The sequence below is a fragment of the Neophocaena asiaeorientalis genome, unplaced genomic scaffold, assembly GCF_003031525.2.
Source record: "Neophocaena asiaeorientalis asiaeorientalis breed wild unplaced genomic scaffold, Neophocaena_asiaeorientalis_V1.1 scaffold30, whole genome shotgun sequence".
Lineage (NCBI taxonomy): Eukaryota > Metazoa > Chordata > Mammalia > Artiodactyla > Phocoenidae > Neophocaena > Neophocaena asiaeorientalis.
The window spans coordinates 12,727,455-12,741,672 of NW_020174923.1; the positions used below are offsets into that span (position 1 = coordinate 12,727,455).

General features: G+C 50.6%; 1 protein-coding gene across 2 annotated transcripts in view; it reads left to right on the forward strand.

The window, feature by feature from the left end:
- The window catches only part of TBCD (tubulin folding cofactor D), a 174,278-nt gene that overhangs the window by 35,888 nt on the left and 124,172 nt on the right, over positions 1-14,218 (forward strand). For both annotated transcript variants that reach the window (XR_003005411.1, XM_024760761.1), the window contains exons 8-12: positions 6,179-6,224; positions 7,661-7,793; positions 12,133-12,269; positions 12,908-12,968; positions 14,021-14,095. Coding sequence is in view for 1 of the 2 variants with exons in the window: in XM_024760761.1 (XP_024616529.1) it covers positions 6,179-6,224; positions 7,661-7,793; positions 12,133-12,269; positions 12,908-12,968; positions 14,021-14,095 (452 nt within the window). In the remaining variant the exon portion in view is untranslated. The remainder of the gene's footprint in view (positions 1-6,178; positions 6,225-7,660; positions 7,794-12,132; positions 12,270-12,907; positions 12,969-14,020; positions 14,096-14,218) is intronic.

Sequence of the window (14,218 nt, forward strand, 5' to 3'; positions counted from 1 at the left end):
CCCCCGCCCCCTGGCACTATTAGGCACCTCATCGCATGTTGTGTGGACCCCATCACACCACTGGTCTGTAGACTGTAAGTGGGTATTTTGGTGCTTTTGGCTCCCTCCCAGATTCCAAGTCCTCACATGGAAGGAACCAAGTGTTTCTGCTCAGGAGTAATTGTTCTGAAAATGGATGACTTATGTCTAAAATATATTAAATTGGATGCATTTGAATTTACATGGAGTAAGTTAACTTTAAATTTTGTAAATGAAACCTAGGGAAGAGTTCTTAAAAGAAAATAGTTTTTGGACAAACGAAAGGAATATGTCTGTATTTACCAGGTAGGAGACAATTCAGATCTCATCGGTTAATATCATGCGTTTTATGTTCATTTGCATTTTATTCTCTGAGTGGCTCAGCGAACTGGTACCATCACTGCCGCATGTCGTTTACTGAGGAAACTGAGATTCAGAGAGGGTGCCTTCCTGCCCCGTCACACAGGTGGTCAGGGGTCTGGATGCTTCTCTGTGTGACATTCGTGGAGAATCCTCAGCGCATTCAGTGGGTAGTGTAGGAAGAGCTCCTTCTTCTTTGAAAAATCATTTTTATTCTACACTTGATGAAGAGATTAAGCAGTCCAGAGGCTTGGTGATGAAAACACATCAGCCCTTGTCTGCTCTTGTCAGCACAGCCCCTTCTCCCGGAGACAGCCCGCTTTCTGCTGAGGGTGATTGCTGCCCCTTCCTCCTGCACGATGTGCTGCAGCCCATCTGCTGGCTTGCTGATGCCCCTCCTGCTATCTCCCAGCTTTGTTGACAATGTCACTGTTTTTAGGTGCTCTGGACCTGTTTCCTCTGCCATCCCCTCTCCACAGGGTCTCCTGATCCCACCCCTCTTTGTAAGAGGATGTCATGGTGCTTTTCCTCCCGTGCTGCCTGCCTCGCCCGTTGCTTCTTCTCAGCCAGTGCCTGTGTGTATTTACTTGTACATGATACGAGTTGGCAGCATTTCCCTTCTGTTCTGTATCCTTCTTTAAGTCTTGGGCTTAGAATTATTGGTTTGTAACTTTTACAGTGAATAACATTCATGACAGGGGTTCGTTTTCTGCTCTGCAGTCCCAGGGTCCTTATGAAGGAGCATTGTGCCTGGTATTAATGTCAGATGGCATCTACTTTCTAAAATTCCCGTTGATCAGAATCCTGTCTTATTTTTGTTTCTTTCACGTGTGGACCACAACTTGTACAGTTTTGATTTTCTTGTATTTTGCTTATCTTTTTCTTTTGTTCACTAGCCCTTAATATGGTCTTAATATTGTTGATTGCTTAGACTCCCTTCCACCCTTCTGGAAGATTCTGCTCTGTGTTTTTGCTGACTCTGTGGAGCCCCTCAGGGTCATCTGGGACAAGCTGGATCCTCCTCTTGTAGCCCCACTTCTAGTGTGGAGCACCTTCTCACCACAACATCGAAAATTTGTTGCGATTTCTTGCTATTTATTTAGGGGAAAGCGTTCAGTCTTTTACCATAAGTATGATACCAGCTGTGGGTTTTCATAGATACTCTTTATCATGTTGAGGAAGTTCCCTTCTATTTGTAGTTGATGGGGAACTTTTATCATGAGTGGATGTTGGATTTTGTCAGGTGCTTTTTTTGCTTTTACTGAGCTGATTGTATGTTTTTGTTCTCTATTCTGCTAATACGATATATTATATAAATTAATTTTTGAATGTTAAACCAGCCTTGCATTCCTTGCAAACGGGGAATAAATCCCATTTGGTCATGGAGTAAAATCCATTTAATATGTTCCTGGATTCATTTTGCTAGTATTTTGTTAAGGATTTAAAAAAGAAATTATTTTAATTAATTAATTTATTTATTTTATTTGGTTGCTTCAGGTCTTAGTTGCGGCTCGCCGGCTCCTTAGTTGTGGCATGCAAACTCTTAGTTGCAGCATGCATGTGGGATCTAGTTCCCTGACCAGGGATCGAACCCAGGCCCCCTGCCTTGGGAGTGTGGAGTCTTAACCACTGTGCCACCAGGGAAGTCCTAAGAATTTTTATATGTTTGTTCATGAGGGACATTGATCTGCGGTTTTCCTATGATGTCTGTGGCTTTTGTATCAGGCGAGGACCGGGAACTGTTCCTCCTCTGTTTTCTTGAAGTTTATGTAGGATGTATTTTTTCCTTAAATGTTTGCTAGAATTCATTAGTGAAGCCATGTGGGCCTGGGGTTTTCTTTATGGAAAGATTCTAAAGTACTAATTTAAATTTCTTTACATGATCCAAGTCTATTCAGATTTTCTATTTCTTAAGCCATTTTTGCTTATTTGGAATTTGTCTTGGAATTTGTCCACTTCCTTTGGGTTGTCTAATTTGTTTTTTTTTAAAAATAAATATATATATATTTATTTATTTTTGGCTGCTTTGGGTCTCGTTGCTGCGCGTGGGCTTTCTCTAGTTGCGGCGAGCAGGGACTACTCTTCATTGCGGTGTGCGGGCTTCTCATTGCAGTGGCTTCTCTTGTTTTGGAGCATGGGCTCTAGGGCGCTCGGGCTTCAGTAGTTGTGGCATGAGGGCTCAGTAGTTGTGGCTTGTGGGCTCTAGAGGGCAGGCTCAGTAGTTGTGGCACATGGGCTTAGTTGCTCTGCGGCATGTGGGATCTTCCTGGACCAGGGCTCAAACCCGTGTCCCCTGCGTTGGCAGGCAGATTCTTAACCACTGCGCCACGAGGGAAGTCCCGTCTAATTTGTTGTTGTAAAGTTGTTTATAAAATCCCTTTGTTATCCTTTTAGTTTCTTTAGGCTCTTTTGTGAAGTCCTTGAATCCCTGACTTTATGTATACATGTTGTGTGTGTGTGCACATGTGCACACATGTGTGTATATTAAAATAAAATATACAGCCACACACTTGTGTTGTTGAACTGTTTTAAATTAAATCACTCCGCTGCCTGTAAATACTTCAGTGTGTATTCTACATAATCAGCATACCATTTTGAGGACTTCTTTTTAAAACAAAAAGTTTTGTTGTTTCCCCCATGATAGTAATTCTGATTGTAGTATCCACTGGAAGAGAACGCAGAGTGGGTACTTTGAGTTCAGTGATGCTTAACTGTGCATTCATGTCTGTTAATCTGGTTGTGTCTGCCCGCTGTGCAGCTGGGTGTGGCAAGGCCTCCCCTCTTGCTGCCCGGACTCAGCGCGGAGCTTGGGGTGGGCAGGGTTCAGAAAGGACAGCAGTGATTCTGGTGCTTCAGCAGCTGAGACGGTAAGTCTTCCTGGTGGTATTTTCTACCATAGAGCTGTTGGCGTACTAGAGTGTGCTTCACAGTTTTAGAAAATTTGGCAAAATTTATGTTAGTTATTTTTATACCAAGACATTTATTTGTGTTTTTAAGCGTATAATTACTGTAACTTTGAAAGTTGATTGAGACCTGAGTGGTTTTTATAACCTGTGTGCTTGTCGTGTTGTCAGCTGTTTCCTTGTGGCACCGGTTGTCTTTGTGTGCACTGGCCGTGTGGATGGCTTTGTGCTCCGAAAACAGAGGGGAGGTGGTATGTGTCCGCAGGGCACGCTGGCGCTGTGATCTGGGCTGGGCCAGCCCTGAGACGCCCCCTCAGCCCTGCAGGCTGGGCCTCCTGCTTGGAGGAGGAGCTGGACCCTCGGTGAAGCCCCATCCTCGGCCAGGTTCTCTGTCCTGGTTTGTATGTGAGGCAGTTTGGAGCTGAGACCGTTGCATCCAGGTTGTTTATGTGAACCCTGACATTTAGTTTTTTTAAAGTTAGAGATATCTAACCACAGTGGTCTGTTCTGTAAGCTTTACTGCTGGGGTCTGGACTGTCTGAGTCCTGTATGAAGGCCTGTCCTAGCTCCTGGGGGAGGCCGCGGCGGAGCTGGAAGGATGCGTGACAGGTGAGGGACGGCAGTGGCCTGCATGGAGGCTGCAGCGGAGCTGGAGGGATCGAGGCAGGTGAGGGACGGCAGTGGGCTGCATGGTGCGGCCCACCCTTTCCTTACTCCTGGTCCCAGACCAGCTCCATGGCCACCAGCTTGGGTGTCTGTCCTTCTGAGCCAGTCCACTGGTCCTGTTGTGGCAGTCGGGGCAGGAGGCTGATGGCCAGCGTAGCTGGGGTTGCTCTCGTGGCCTCTGCTGCAGGAGGAGGGTGGCGGGCATTGTGCCCAGGGCTGTGGGTGGCTCACCCTGGGGCTCACACGTCCTGCTCAGACTAATCCGGCTGCAGGATGGTTTCCTCCTTCCTTTCCACCAAGCCACCTCCCTGACTCCTTTAAAAGTTCACCAGGGGGCTTCCCTGGTGGCACAGTGGTTAAGAATCCGCCTGCCAATGCAGGGGACATGTGTTCGATCTCTGGTCCGGGAAGATCCCACATGCCACAGAGCAGCTAAGCCCGTGTGCCACAACTACTGAGGCTGCGCTCTAGAGCCCGTGAGCCACAACTACTGAGCCCACGGGCCACAACAACTGAACCTGCATGCTTAGAGCCCGTGCTCCACAACAAGAGAAGCCACCACAATGAGAAGCTTGCACACCACAACAAAGAGTAGCCCCCACTCGCCGCAACCAGAGAAAGCCTGCGCACAGCAACGAAGACCCAGTGCAGACAAAAATAAAATAAATTAAAAAAAAAAAAAAAGTTCACCAGGAAGAAGCTAGGGGATGCAGGTGACTTTCCCCCTCCTTGTAAACCCAGATTGTAAAGACAAACATTTCAAGTGTTTTGGGAGTGGTTTACCAGTCATGAAATGGAGATATTTCAGATGTGGCCCGTGAACGTCCGGGGGTCCTTCTCCACTTGTAGTGTGGGTCATGGAAAGGTGTGGGGGAATGAAATGTCCTGAACTTCCTAATCTGATGTCTGGCTCATGGTTTTGGGGTTGAGTTGTTGTGGGGAGAAGAAGGGCAGAAAGCACGAAGGAGAGCATGACTTCTGCCAAGGGGCTTTTGCAGCAGAGGGCCAGAGCAGGGCTGGTGATGTGAGGCACTTATCATGTGTGCTGGGAGAGGCGGTGGAGCCATGGGCCACTGGCTGGGAGGTTCCACGGTGCTTTGAGTGTTGGGATGTCCTGGGCCTGTGGGTCTGAGCCCTGTGTCTTGTTCTCCTGTGAGCCTGCCTCAGAGTGTCCAGGGCCCCGGAGTGGTTGGTCTCCATGTGAAACACCACTGACTAAGTGTCTGGGATGGTGTTCACTCTCTTCACCTTGGCTGAGCAGCTCCTTCACCAGCAGGACCTGGTGTCGGGGGATGGGGTCCAGTGCAGTTGGGCCCACGTACCTTCAGACGGTCTAAGACAGAAGCGGTCTCACCTTGCCAGTTAAATAGTAATTCTTTTTTTTTTTTTTTTTGGGGGTCGCGGGCCCCTCCCTTTTTTGGCGGTACGCGGGCCTCTCACTGTTGTGGCCCCTCCCGTTGCGGAGCACAGGCTCCGGACACGCAGGCTCAGCAGCCATGGCTCACGGGCCCAGCCGCTCCGCGGCATGTGGAATCTTCCCGGACTGGGGCACAAACCCGTGTCCCCTGCATCGGCAGGTGGACTCTCAACCGCTGCGCCACCAGGGAAGCCCCAAATAGTAATTCGTGAAGGAGAAGAAGTTCCTTAGCTGTTTTCTTAGAGTTGCTTAGCTTTAGGGTTCTTCGTTTAAGGGCTTGGATACCCAAGTCTTGCAGAGTTGAAAGTGGAGGGTAAAATTTCAGGTTGAGGACTCCGGGTTTTTGAGGTTTTGACGGCCTGCCGGCTCCACGTGTGTGAGAAGCAGGAGGGGCCCTTTCTCCTTTGCTGGATCAGAACAAGGATGAGTACGTGGATGCCTTACCTTTGTGTCGGATAATTCGACCTGTAACTCTTATCCTTTGGTACCTTCAGGTACACGCTAGTCATGGAAACCCGGTACGATTCTTTACTCTCCTTACAGGCCAGCACCCTTAACTTCAACGTGGGTGTGTGTCAGTGAGTGCGGCCTCACCGCTGCATCTCTGGTTTACGTTGCCCCTTTGGAAGATTTCTTCTCTAGTCTCTTGTAATTCCTTTCTTTGTCATGTACAGAAACTCTTCTCTTGTTATTTCCTGGCGAGTGTCTAGAATAAAAATCCTGGAAGATGTGATGAATTGTTTTGATAATTTATGTTTTAAATTTGTAAATGTATTTGCAGATTCTAACAGAATTTTTTCTTCTTTTTTTTAAGGCACAAATATTTAAGCATGGAAAACGTGAAGACTGTTTACCCTACGGTAAGGTTTATTTTTAAGTGAGGGTGTGTTTGTGACATGAGTTTGCCTGAATTATGATCAAATGTGTCTCTTTAACAGTTTATTCACAGGCACAAAAATCTGTGACTTGCTATATTTGGATACTATCATAGGTGTTTTTTTTTGGTCTTCTTTGTGTGTGTGTGTGTATGTACGTATGTGTTAATAATCTGACTGTTAGGCCTCAGGCCTCTTAGGGAGGAGGTCTGGGTTCCTGATGCCCTGACTGTCTGATCTTGATCCTGCGGACCTTGGGATGTAGATGAAGCCCTGAGGTTTCTGGCTCGCTTCCTGGGGGCCCAGCTGCATTCTTCCCAGCACCATGGCTACATCATTTGCCCTTTTTGCCTCATTCTCTTAATTTTAGATTGAACCTCAACTTACGAAAATCAGTATAGTGATTTTCACTGCAGGAAGGCTTACTGCCTGGAACAAGAGAAATTTCTTAGTCTATGTTTTAGAAGATGTATGAATCAGATTTAGGTAGTAGAGTCTATTTCTTGAAGTTTTCATCATGGAACATTTCATACACATACAGGAAGACTGACTGGTATAGTGACCTCTCATATTTCTATCACAAGCTTCAGGTTTTTAATTCATGGGCACTCCTGTTTCATCCATGCTCCCCCTCACCCACCACCTAGACACCCTATCATTCCACTGGCATCTGTTGACTCTCTTTGGAAACATAACCTTGATGTCATTGTCACACCTGAGAACATGAGCAGTCGCCATTCAGCATCGTCACACGTTGTCCTTGATGGACTCGCACACACAGATCCCAGGTCCTTCTTGAGTTACTGTCAGTTATACCTACGCTGGTCACTGTGCGCCGTTTGGGTCTTTTGGGAAGTTACCCAGATGCCATTTCAACTTGTCTTGAACGCCCCCTCCTTGTCTCACACGAAACATGGTCCTGCGTGCTCTCCTGGCCTCCGCTTCCCCCGATGCCCTCCTCATTGCCCCAGATAGCCTTGCCAGCAGGGGGGCCCGATCACACAGTTTCCCTGCTCGTAGAGACCCCTCCCCGTCCTTGCAGCCTCATGCTTAAGCCTGTCTGCATGGTCCTCATGGCCTGCATGTGCTCCACCCTCCAGGCACGTGCCCGCTCTCTCTGTCCAGGACACTGTTCCCTCTCTGGGTTCCTCTGCGTTCCATCTCCAGATCCGTGGTTCACAGTGAGAGGGTTGGGCAGGTCCGACTCCAGCTGCACTTAGTAAATGACATGGGGTGAAAGGGTCTTTATGAAGCAGAGCTCAAGGGGTCCAGCGTAGATGTAGGCCTTCACACTGACTGGGGTCGGGGGGGCCTGTGGAAGTGTCTGGTTTTGGTGTCGTGCGTGTCAGGTGGGGTTGGTGGGTTTGGGAGATGACACAAACCCTTCCCACCAAACTGAGCAAGATGTGCTGTGTTCACAGCTGCCACTGTTCTCCAGTGCCTGGACAACTGCAGGCTCCGCGACAGCAACCAGACCCTGCTCCGGAAGCTTGGGGTGAAGCTCGTGCAGCGGCTGGGCCTGACCTTCCTGAAGCCCCAGGTGGCCAAGTGGAGGTGAGTGGACTGAGTGGTGACCGCGCGACCAGGGTGTATCGGGAGGCTGGCGCGGGGTCAGGTGTTTCAGGTGGCTGGACACAGCGGGCTGATTGATGTGTCCTCCTGCTTTCATTTTTTCCCCAGTCTCAGCGGTGTTTCTGATTTTGAAAGGAACACCTTTTCTTTCGGTTATTTTCTGACCCCACATCTTCCAGGTAGAATCTTGAAGTGGAACTGATGACAAGGAAGGCTTGTTTCGCACTCACTGAGAGTGCCTGTCATTCAAGTGTAGGGCAGCCTCACTGGCGGGTCGCACCATAGGGAACGCTCCATTCTGGTCACCTCAGTCTGGGTCATGGGCTCCTTCCTTGAGGTTTACTCAGAAAGGAGAGCTGTCTCTGCCTGTGGATGGAAACGATGTCTTAAGGGTTCTTTTGAAGTAGTGGCTCCCCCGGAAACAGACTGTTTGCTGTGCTGGGGGTGGTACTGCATTTTAGCAGTCTTCAGTTTTATTTCACGTATTCATTTGTGTGGTTTGGGAGGAATTATTTGATTAAGTTTGTCTCCAGTTATAGGAAATTCCAGAGAAGTGTGTTATGTTTTAGTGATGTTTTACTGAAATACCTTTTAGGTGTTCTGTATACAGCTTGTTCTGTAAGTTGTTTATGAGACTAAATGTTAGTGGTTACTTTGCAGATGCTGTGGAAAATTAACATTCTGTGCTGTATTAGGGCTCCCCTGAGAAACAGAACCAATTGGTGTGTGTGTGTAGAGAGACTTATCATAAGGAATTGGCTTATGCTTGTGGAGCTGGCAAGTCCCCACATCTGGCAGGCTTGGAGGCCAGGAGGAGCTGATGTTTCAGCTTGAGTCTGAAGGCAGGAAGTATCCCTCTCACTGGGGGAGAGTGAGCCTGTCTGTGATCCTCAGGCCTTCAATGGATTGGGCAAGGCCCACCACACTGGGGAGAGCAACCTGCTTTACTAAGCCCACAGCTTAAATGTTAATTTCACCCACAATCACGGTCACAGACACAACCAGAATAATGTTTAAGGAAATATCTCAGCACTGTGACCCGGTCAGCTGGACACCTTAAGATGAGCTATCACAAGTACTCCAAGCATTTACGTGGGAAGGAGAGTAATTTAGCACCCCAGTTACTTGGTTCAGCCTGTATCTCTCTGTACACTGAGTGTGATCATTAATGTGGTGGGTTCAGTCTCCCGTCTTGCTCTTTGTTTTCTCTCTCTTCCGTCTTTTTTTCATTTTATCCCCTCTGATACATTTTCTTTTTATCTTTTATTTTTTTTTGCGGTACGCGGGCCTCTCACTGTTGTGGCCTCCCCCGTTGCGGAGCACAGGCTCCAGACGCACAGGCTCAGTGGCCATGGCTCACGGGCCCAGGCGCTCTGCGGCATGTGGGATCTTCCGGGATCGGGGCACGAACCCGTGTCCCCTGCATCGGCAGGCAGACTCTCAACCACTGCGCCACCAGGGAAGCCCCTTTTAATCTTTTAGATTCATTACCTTTTTGGTTACCTTCCCCTTAGTGACAGGCAGGTAACTGGCTGCACTGCCCTTCCTGCTGTGTGGGGTGCAGGCCTTCTCAGTTCCCCCCGCTGGGGTGTGGCCCTTGCTCCTGCAGCAGCCGCTCACGTCTCATGTGTGGCCTTTCAGTCCTTCCTGCTGGACCCACACTTCAGTGACTGCCCAGTGTTACTTGCCCTCTGGACTCTGTTTGGCTCTCTTGGCCTCCCAGCTGCTCTCTGATGGCGTGTCTGGGTCTCACACGCCTCACAGCGGCCTGAGGATCCAGGGAGAATTTGGGATGCTGTCTCAGCTCCCCTTCCTTCAGCGTCAATCCCCACTTAGTAGCCATCTCACTAGTCAAGATTTCTTTTTTCTGCGCAGCAGGACGGCGGCTATGCTCGGGCTGTACTTTCCTGTGCTGTGGTTTAGAAAGTGCCTTTGGGAGGAAGCAGAGGGGAAGTTGGGTGCACCTGGGGGCTTCCCTGCTCTGAGGGATTGTAGCCATGCCTTGGTTGTCATCTTGTGCCTGCCAGCGGTTGGTATATACACTTTGTCTAGATTTGTGGTTAAGTCAGGAGGGAAAGTCCAGTGGCAGCCTGTCTGGTCCCTGGTTGTTGGACGATATTGAGAACTTTTCCTGTGAGGTAGAGTCCTCGTGGGTCTTCATTGGAGAACAGTAACAGTGTCGACAGTCGTTGCCCAGTGCCTGCTGCTTGCTGGGAGCTTTATGATCTTGACAACAGTCCTGTGGTGCCTGGTGATGTTCTCCGTGGTTCAGTTACCTGTTGCTGCTCTGATTCTGACAACAACTCTGATGTGTGTTCTTTTCCAGACCAACGCCAGGCAGTTGTCGGACACCAGCTGGGTGTCCTACTGTGTAACTCAGTTTTGACTCTGTCTTTGTGGAGACAGCACCAGATCCTACAGGTTAAGGGCTCAGCCCCCTAGACTGTCTCCCCCCGCCTCAACACCTCTCCTCCCTCTGCCAACCCCAATTGCAAGTCGAGGTTGTCACCTGTGTTTCTGACAGTCTGGCTACAGGTTGGAGGGTTTGATAATTTGCTAGAGCGGCTCATAGAACTCAGAGGAATATTTTATTTGAGATTACTGGTTTATTATACAAGGCTATAACTCAGGAACGGCTAGGTAGAAGAGATGCAGAGGGCAGGGCCTGGGGAGAGGGCACAAGGCTTCCATGCCCTCTGAGTTCCCCACCCTTCCTGCTCCTCCCTGTGTTCACCAACCTGGAAGCTGTCCTAACCCACTCCTTTTTTTTTTTGGCCCGGCCATGTGGCAAGCGGGATTTTAGTTCCCAGACTAGGATCAAACCTGCGCCCCCTGCAGTGGAAGCTCGGAGTCTTAACCACTGGACTTCCAGGGAAGTCTTCCTTTTGGGTTTTATTGGAGGCTTCATTGCATAGTCATGGTTGATTAAGTCACTGGCCATTGGCAGTTGATTGAACCTCCATCTTGGGAACTGCCCACACCATCCTTGTTTCACGGAATCTGAGGCCTCAAGGCCACAGCTAAACAGTGTCTGAGTTGGCTCTGTCTCTGAAGCCCCAGTTATCTGGAACTGGACTTGGCCTTAGGCTGTGGCCCCCAATAATCGTGCTGTAACTCGACTGGTCACCTTTTATGCCCCAGGCCCTGTCCTGAGATGGGGCTGCCCCAGAGTCAGGCCCAAGCGTGCCTGTCCTGCTTCTAGGAGGGGAGGCGTTCTTGGGCCTTTCTCTGCACAGGGCCTGTTCTGAGTGCTTTGTGCACATCCTCCCACCTGGCCTCGTTGCAGCGCTCTGGGTGGGGCCTCATTTTACAGATGGGAACTGAGGCAGGCAGAGGTTCAGGGGCTGAGCTGGCCTGTGCTGCTGGCCCCTTCATGGCGCTGCAGGAGGTGATGCTGGTGGCCTCAGCAGGTGGGGAGGCGGGTGTGGGCGGCAGGAAGTGGTGAGAGCCATTCAGGAGGCAGGATCTGTGGGAGCTGGCATGGACCAGCTGTGGCCCCTGGTGTGGAAGGCGGGCATCTGGCCCGGAGGCAGGGGGTGGGGCTCTGCTCAGGTGGGACCTGGAGGCAGAGCCTGTGGAAATAAGGCCAAGGCCAGTGGGTTCAAACGTGCCCTCCCTGCCATTTCTGTTGGGTGCATTCTTTTTTTAAAAAAATTTTTATTTTTATTTACTTATTTTTGGCTGTGTTGGGTCTTCGTTGGCGCCGCACCCGCTTTCTCTAGTTGCGGCGAGCGGGGGTTGCTCTTCGTTGCGGTGTGCAGGCTTCTCGTTGCAGTGGCTTCTCTTGTTGTGGAGCATGGGCTCTAGGTACACAGGCTTTAGTGGTTGTAGCTCATGGGCTCTAGAGCACAGGCTCCAGTAGTTGTGGCTTACGGGCTCTAGAGCACAGGCTCAGTAGTTGTGGCTCATGGGCTTAGTTGCTCCGTGGCATGTGGGATCTTCCTGGACCAGGGCTCGAACCCGTGTCCCCTGCATTGGCAGGCGGGTTCTTAACCACTGCGCTACCAGGGAAGCCCTGTTGGGTGCATTCTTGTTGTCACACTTTGTCACCTGCCTTTCTGCTAAGAAAACTTTCTGACACGTGAGGGTTTCTGAGTCATCTAGAAGGTGAATCTATGTTCTGTGGCTCAGATGAGGTTGTTATCTTCCTTGACAATCCATGCTGGTGACAGTTACTGCTCAGTTTCCTTCCTGTCCATCCTGTACCTCTAAAGCACATGGAATTTTCACAGTGACACTGAATTGTTGAGTTCAGTCATCAGGATCTTCTAGCTCCAAGTTGTCGCAGCAGGTCTGAGGTGTGTTTGTTTGCTTCTTGCAGGTACCAGCGTGGCTGCCGCTCCTTGGTTGCGGGCCTGCAGCTGAGTGTCCAGAGTCCTAGAGATCCAGGGATACAGACCGAGACCCCTGACAGCGATGGAGAGGACGACGTCCCCGAGGAGGTGGAGAGCGTGATAGGTGAGTGGGGGCCACCTCATCTTGGCCTGCAGGGGACCTGGCCCTACCTCTGGTCTTTGCAGGGTGGGAGGTGAGGCTGGGGCTGTGTGCATCTGCTGTCTCCCCCGCCCCCCGTTGCGGCCCTAGACCGCCCTGGTCGCAGTGCACCTGTGCACCTCCACAGGCTCCGTCCTGCCTCCGCATCAGGCTCCCTGTGCTGCCATGTGCCCTCCACCAGGGCTTCCACTGACCGGCTTGCAAGGCCTGTACTGCTTGGGAGCCCTCTGTGCGGCCTTTCCTAGAGGCTGAGCATTTCTCAGACCCTGTCCCTAGGAGAGCTGCTCTCTGCAGCCTCTGGCAGAAGCTGTTTTCTCTGGGAAGCCTCCCTCATCGGCCTCTGGCCTTCCTCGCTGGTGCTCTCTGCCCAGTGACTGTTAGGAGCTAAGACAGAAATTGCCCTTAAGTGATGACTTAAAGACACACAGAAGGAAATGTCCTTTTATTGTGATTAGAATTGAGATTCTTCATGTAATTGCCTTTATGGTACTGTTTTGAGTGGTGTGCAGGGTGGGTTACCTTAAAGCTGGGAACTGAGAGCTCATCTAAAACTCTGGGTGGTTCCGTGGGGCTCACAGACCAGCCTTCCTGTGTTCTTCCAGAGCAGCTGCTGGTTGGGCTGAAGGACAAGGACACGATTGTGCGGTGGTCTGCGGCCAAAGGGTAGGTGACTGCACTTGGTCGGGGGGGCTGGGCTGGGGGCTCACAGCTTATGCCCCAGATGCCTGCAGGTCTACTGAGTCTCCTTAATCATTCAGTACTTCCTGTGGAATTGGAGGGCTACAGACAGCTCCCAGAGTTTTAAAAGGTAGAATGATTTTTTCCTAATTTACATTTACTGCTTTTTGTTCTAATTTTCAAGAAAATCACCGAGGTTGGTCAGTGGCTTCTTCATGTTCTTGCCCTTCTGGCTGGAATGAGCGCGTTTGCTTTTTTTACCTTCAGGTGTTCCTTTCCTTGCTCCTCACGTCCTCACTGCCACGACCCCCACCTCCTGCCTCCACAGCCAGGGGCGGCCCCCCATGTAGAGAGCAGATGCTGCACGGCCTCACTTGATTCCAGAGCCCCCAGGAGGGGCTGGCATCCCCCTCTGCTATGCCTGAGGGAACAGCCAACACAGGCGCCCCGGCACACCCAGTGGGGCCAGGGCGGGTTAGGGGACAGAGTACAAAGGAGATGTTGTGGAGAAAAGGAAAATGGGTGAAGGTGCCCGTGGGCCGTCCCCACAGAGGTTATGGGTGTCCTTGCCAATCCACTCACATAGCGAATGCCGGGGAGAGGAGGCTCACACGGGGGCTTTTGGCCAACCTCGGAGCCCAAAGTCTTGTCTGCTTGGAGTACGATGGGCTGGGAGGGTGGGCCTTTCTGGGGTGCCGCTGGCCGGGACCCAGCCTGGGCAGTGACTTGATGGGAGCCGGCCCGGTTGGCATGCAGCATGGGATGGACCTTGGTGGCCTGAGCTGGGAGCCGTTGACTGTCTGAGAAGTGCACCTGCCCTGTGGGCTCCCTTTGCCTTGGTCCCCCAGATGCCTGTCCTGTCTCTGTATGTCAGTGTGATGGGCTCCCTGATGGGGCAGGTGGCTTTTATGGAGCAGAATCAGCCTCTTTGCCATCCTCTGGAGAGAAGGACAGTTACTCGGGACATTCCTAGTGTAGCGTGTGCCCTCGACGGGCTGGTGATGCTGACAGATGCTGACGTTGCTTCTGCTTTTCAGAATCGGTAGGTTGGCTGGAAGACTTCCCAAAGAGCTGGCGGATGATGTGGCCGGGTCTGTGCTGGACTGTTTCAGGTATGTGGGGAGATCAGAGGGGTAGATGTGTTTCTGGGTAAGAGCAGTGGCTTTTCTTTCCTTACTTCCTCCTATGTTTTCTTTCAGTTGAGCTAGTTATCAGATTCTCTGAAACCATTTCTT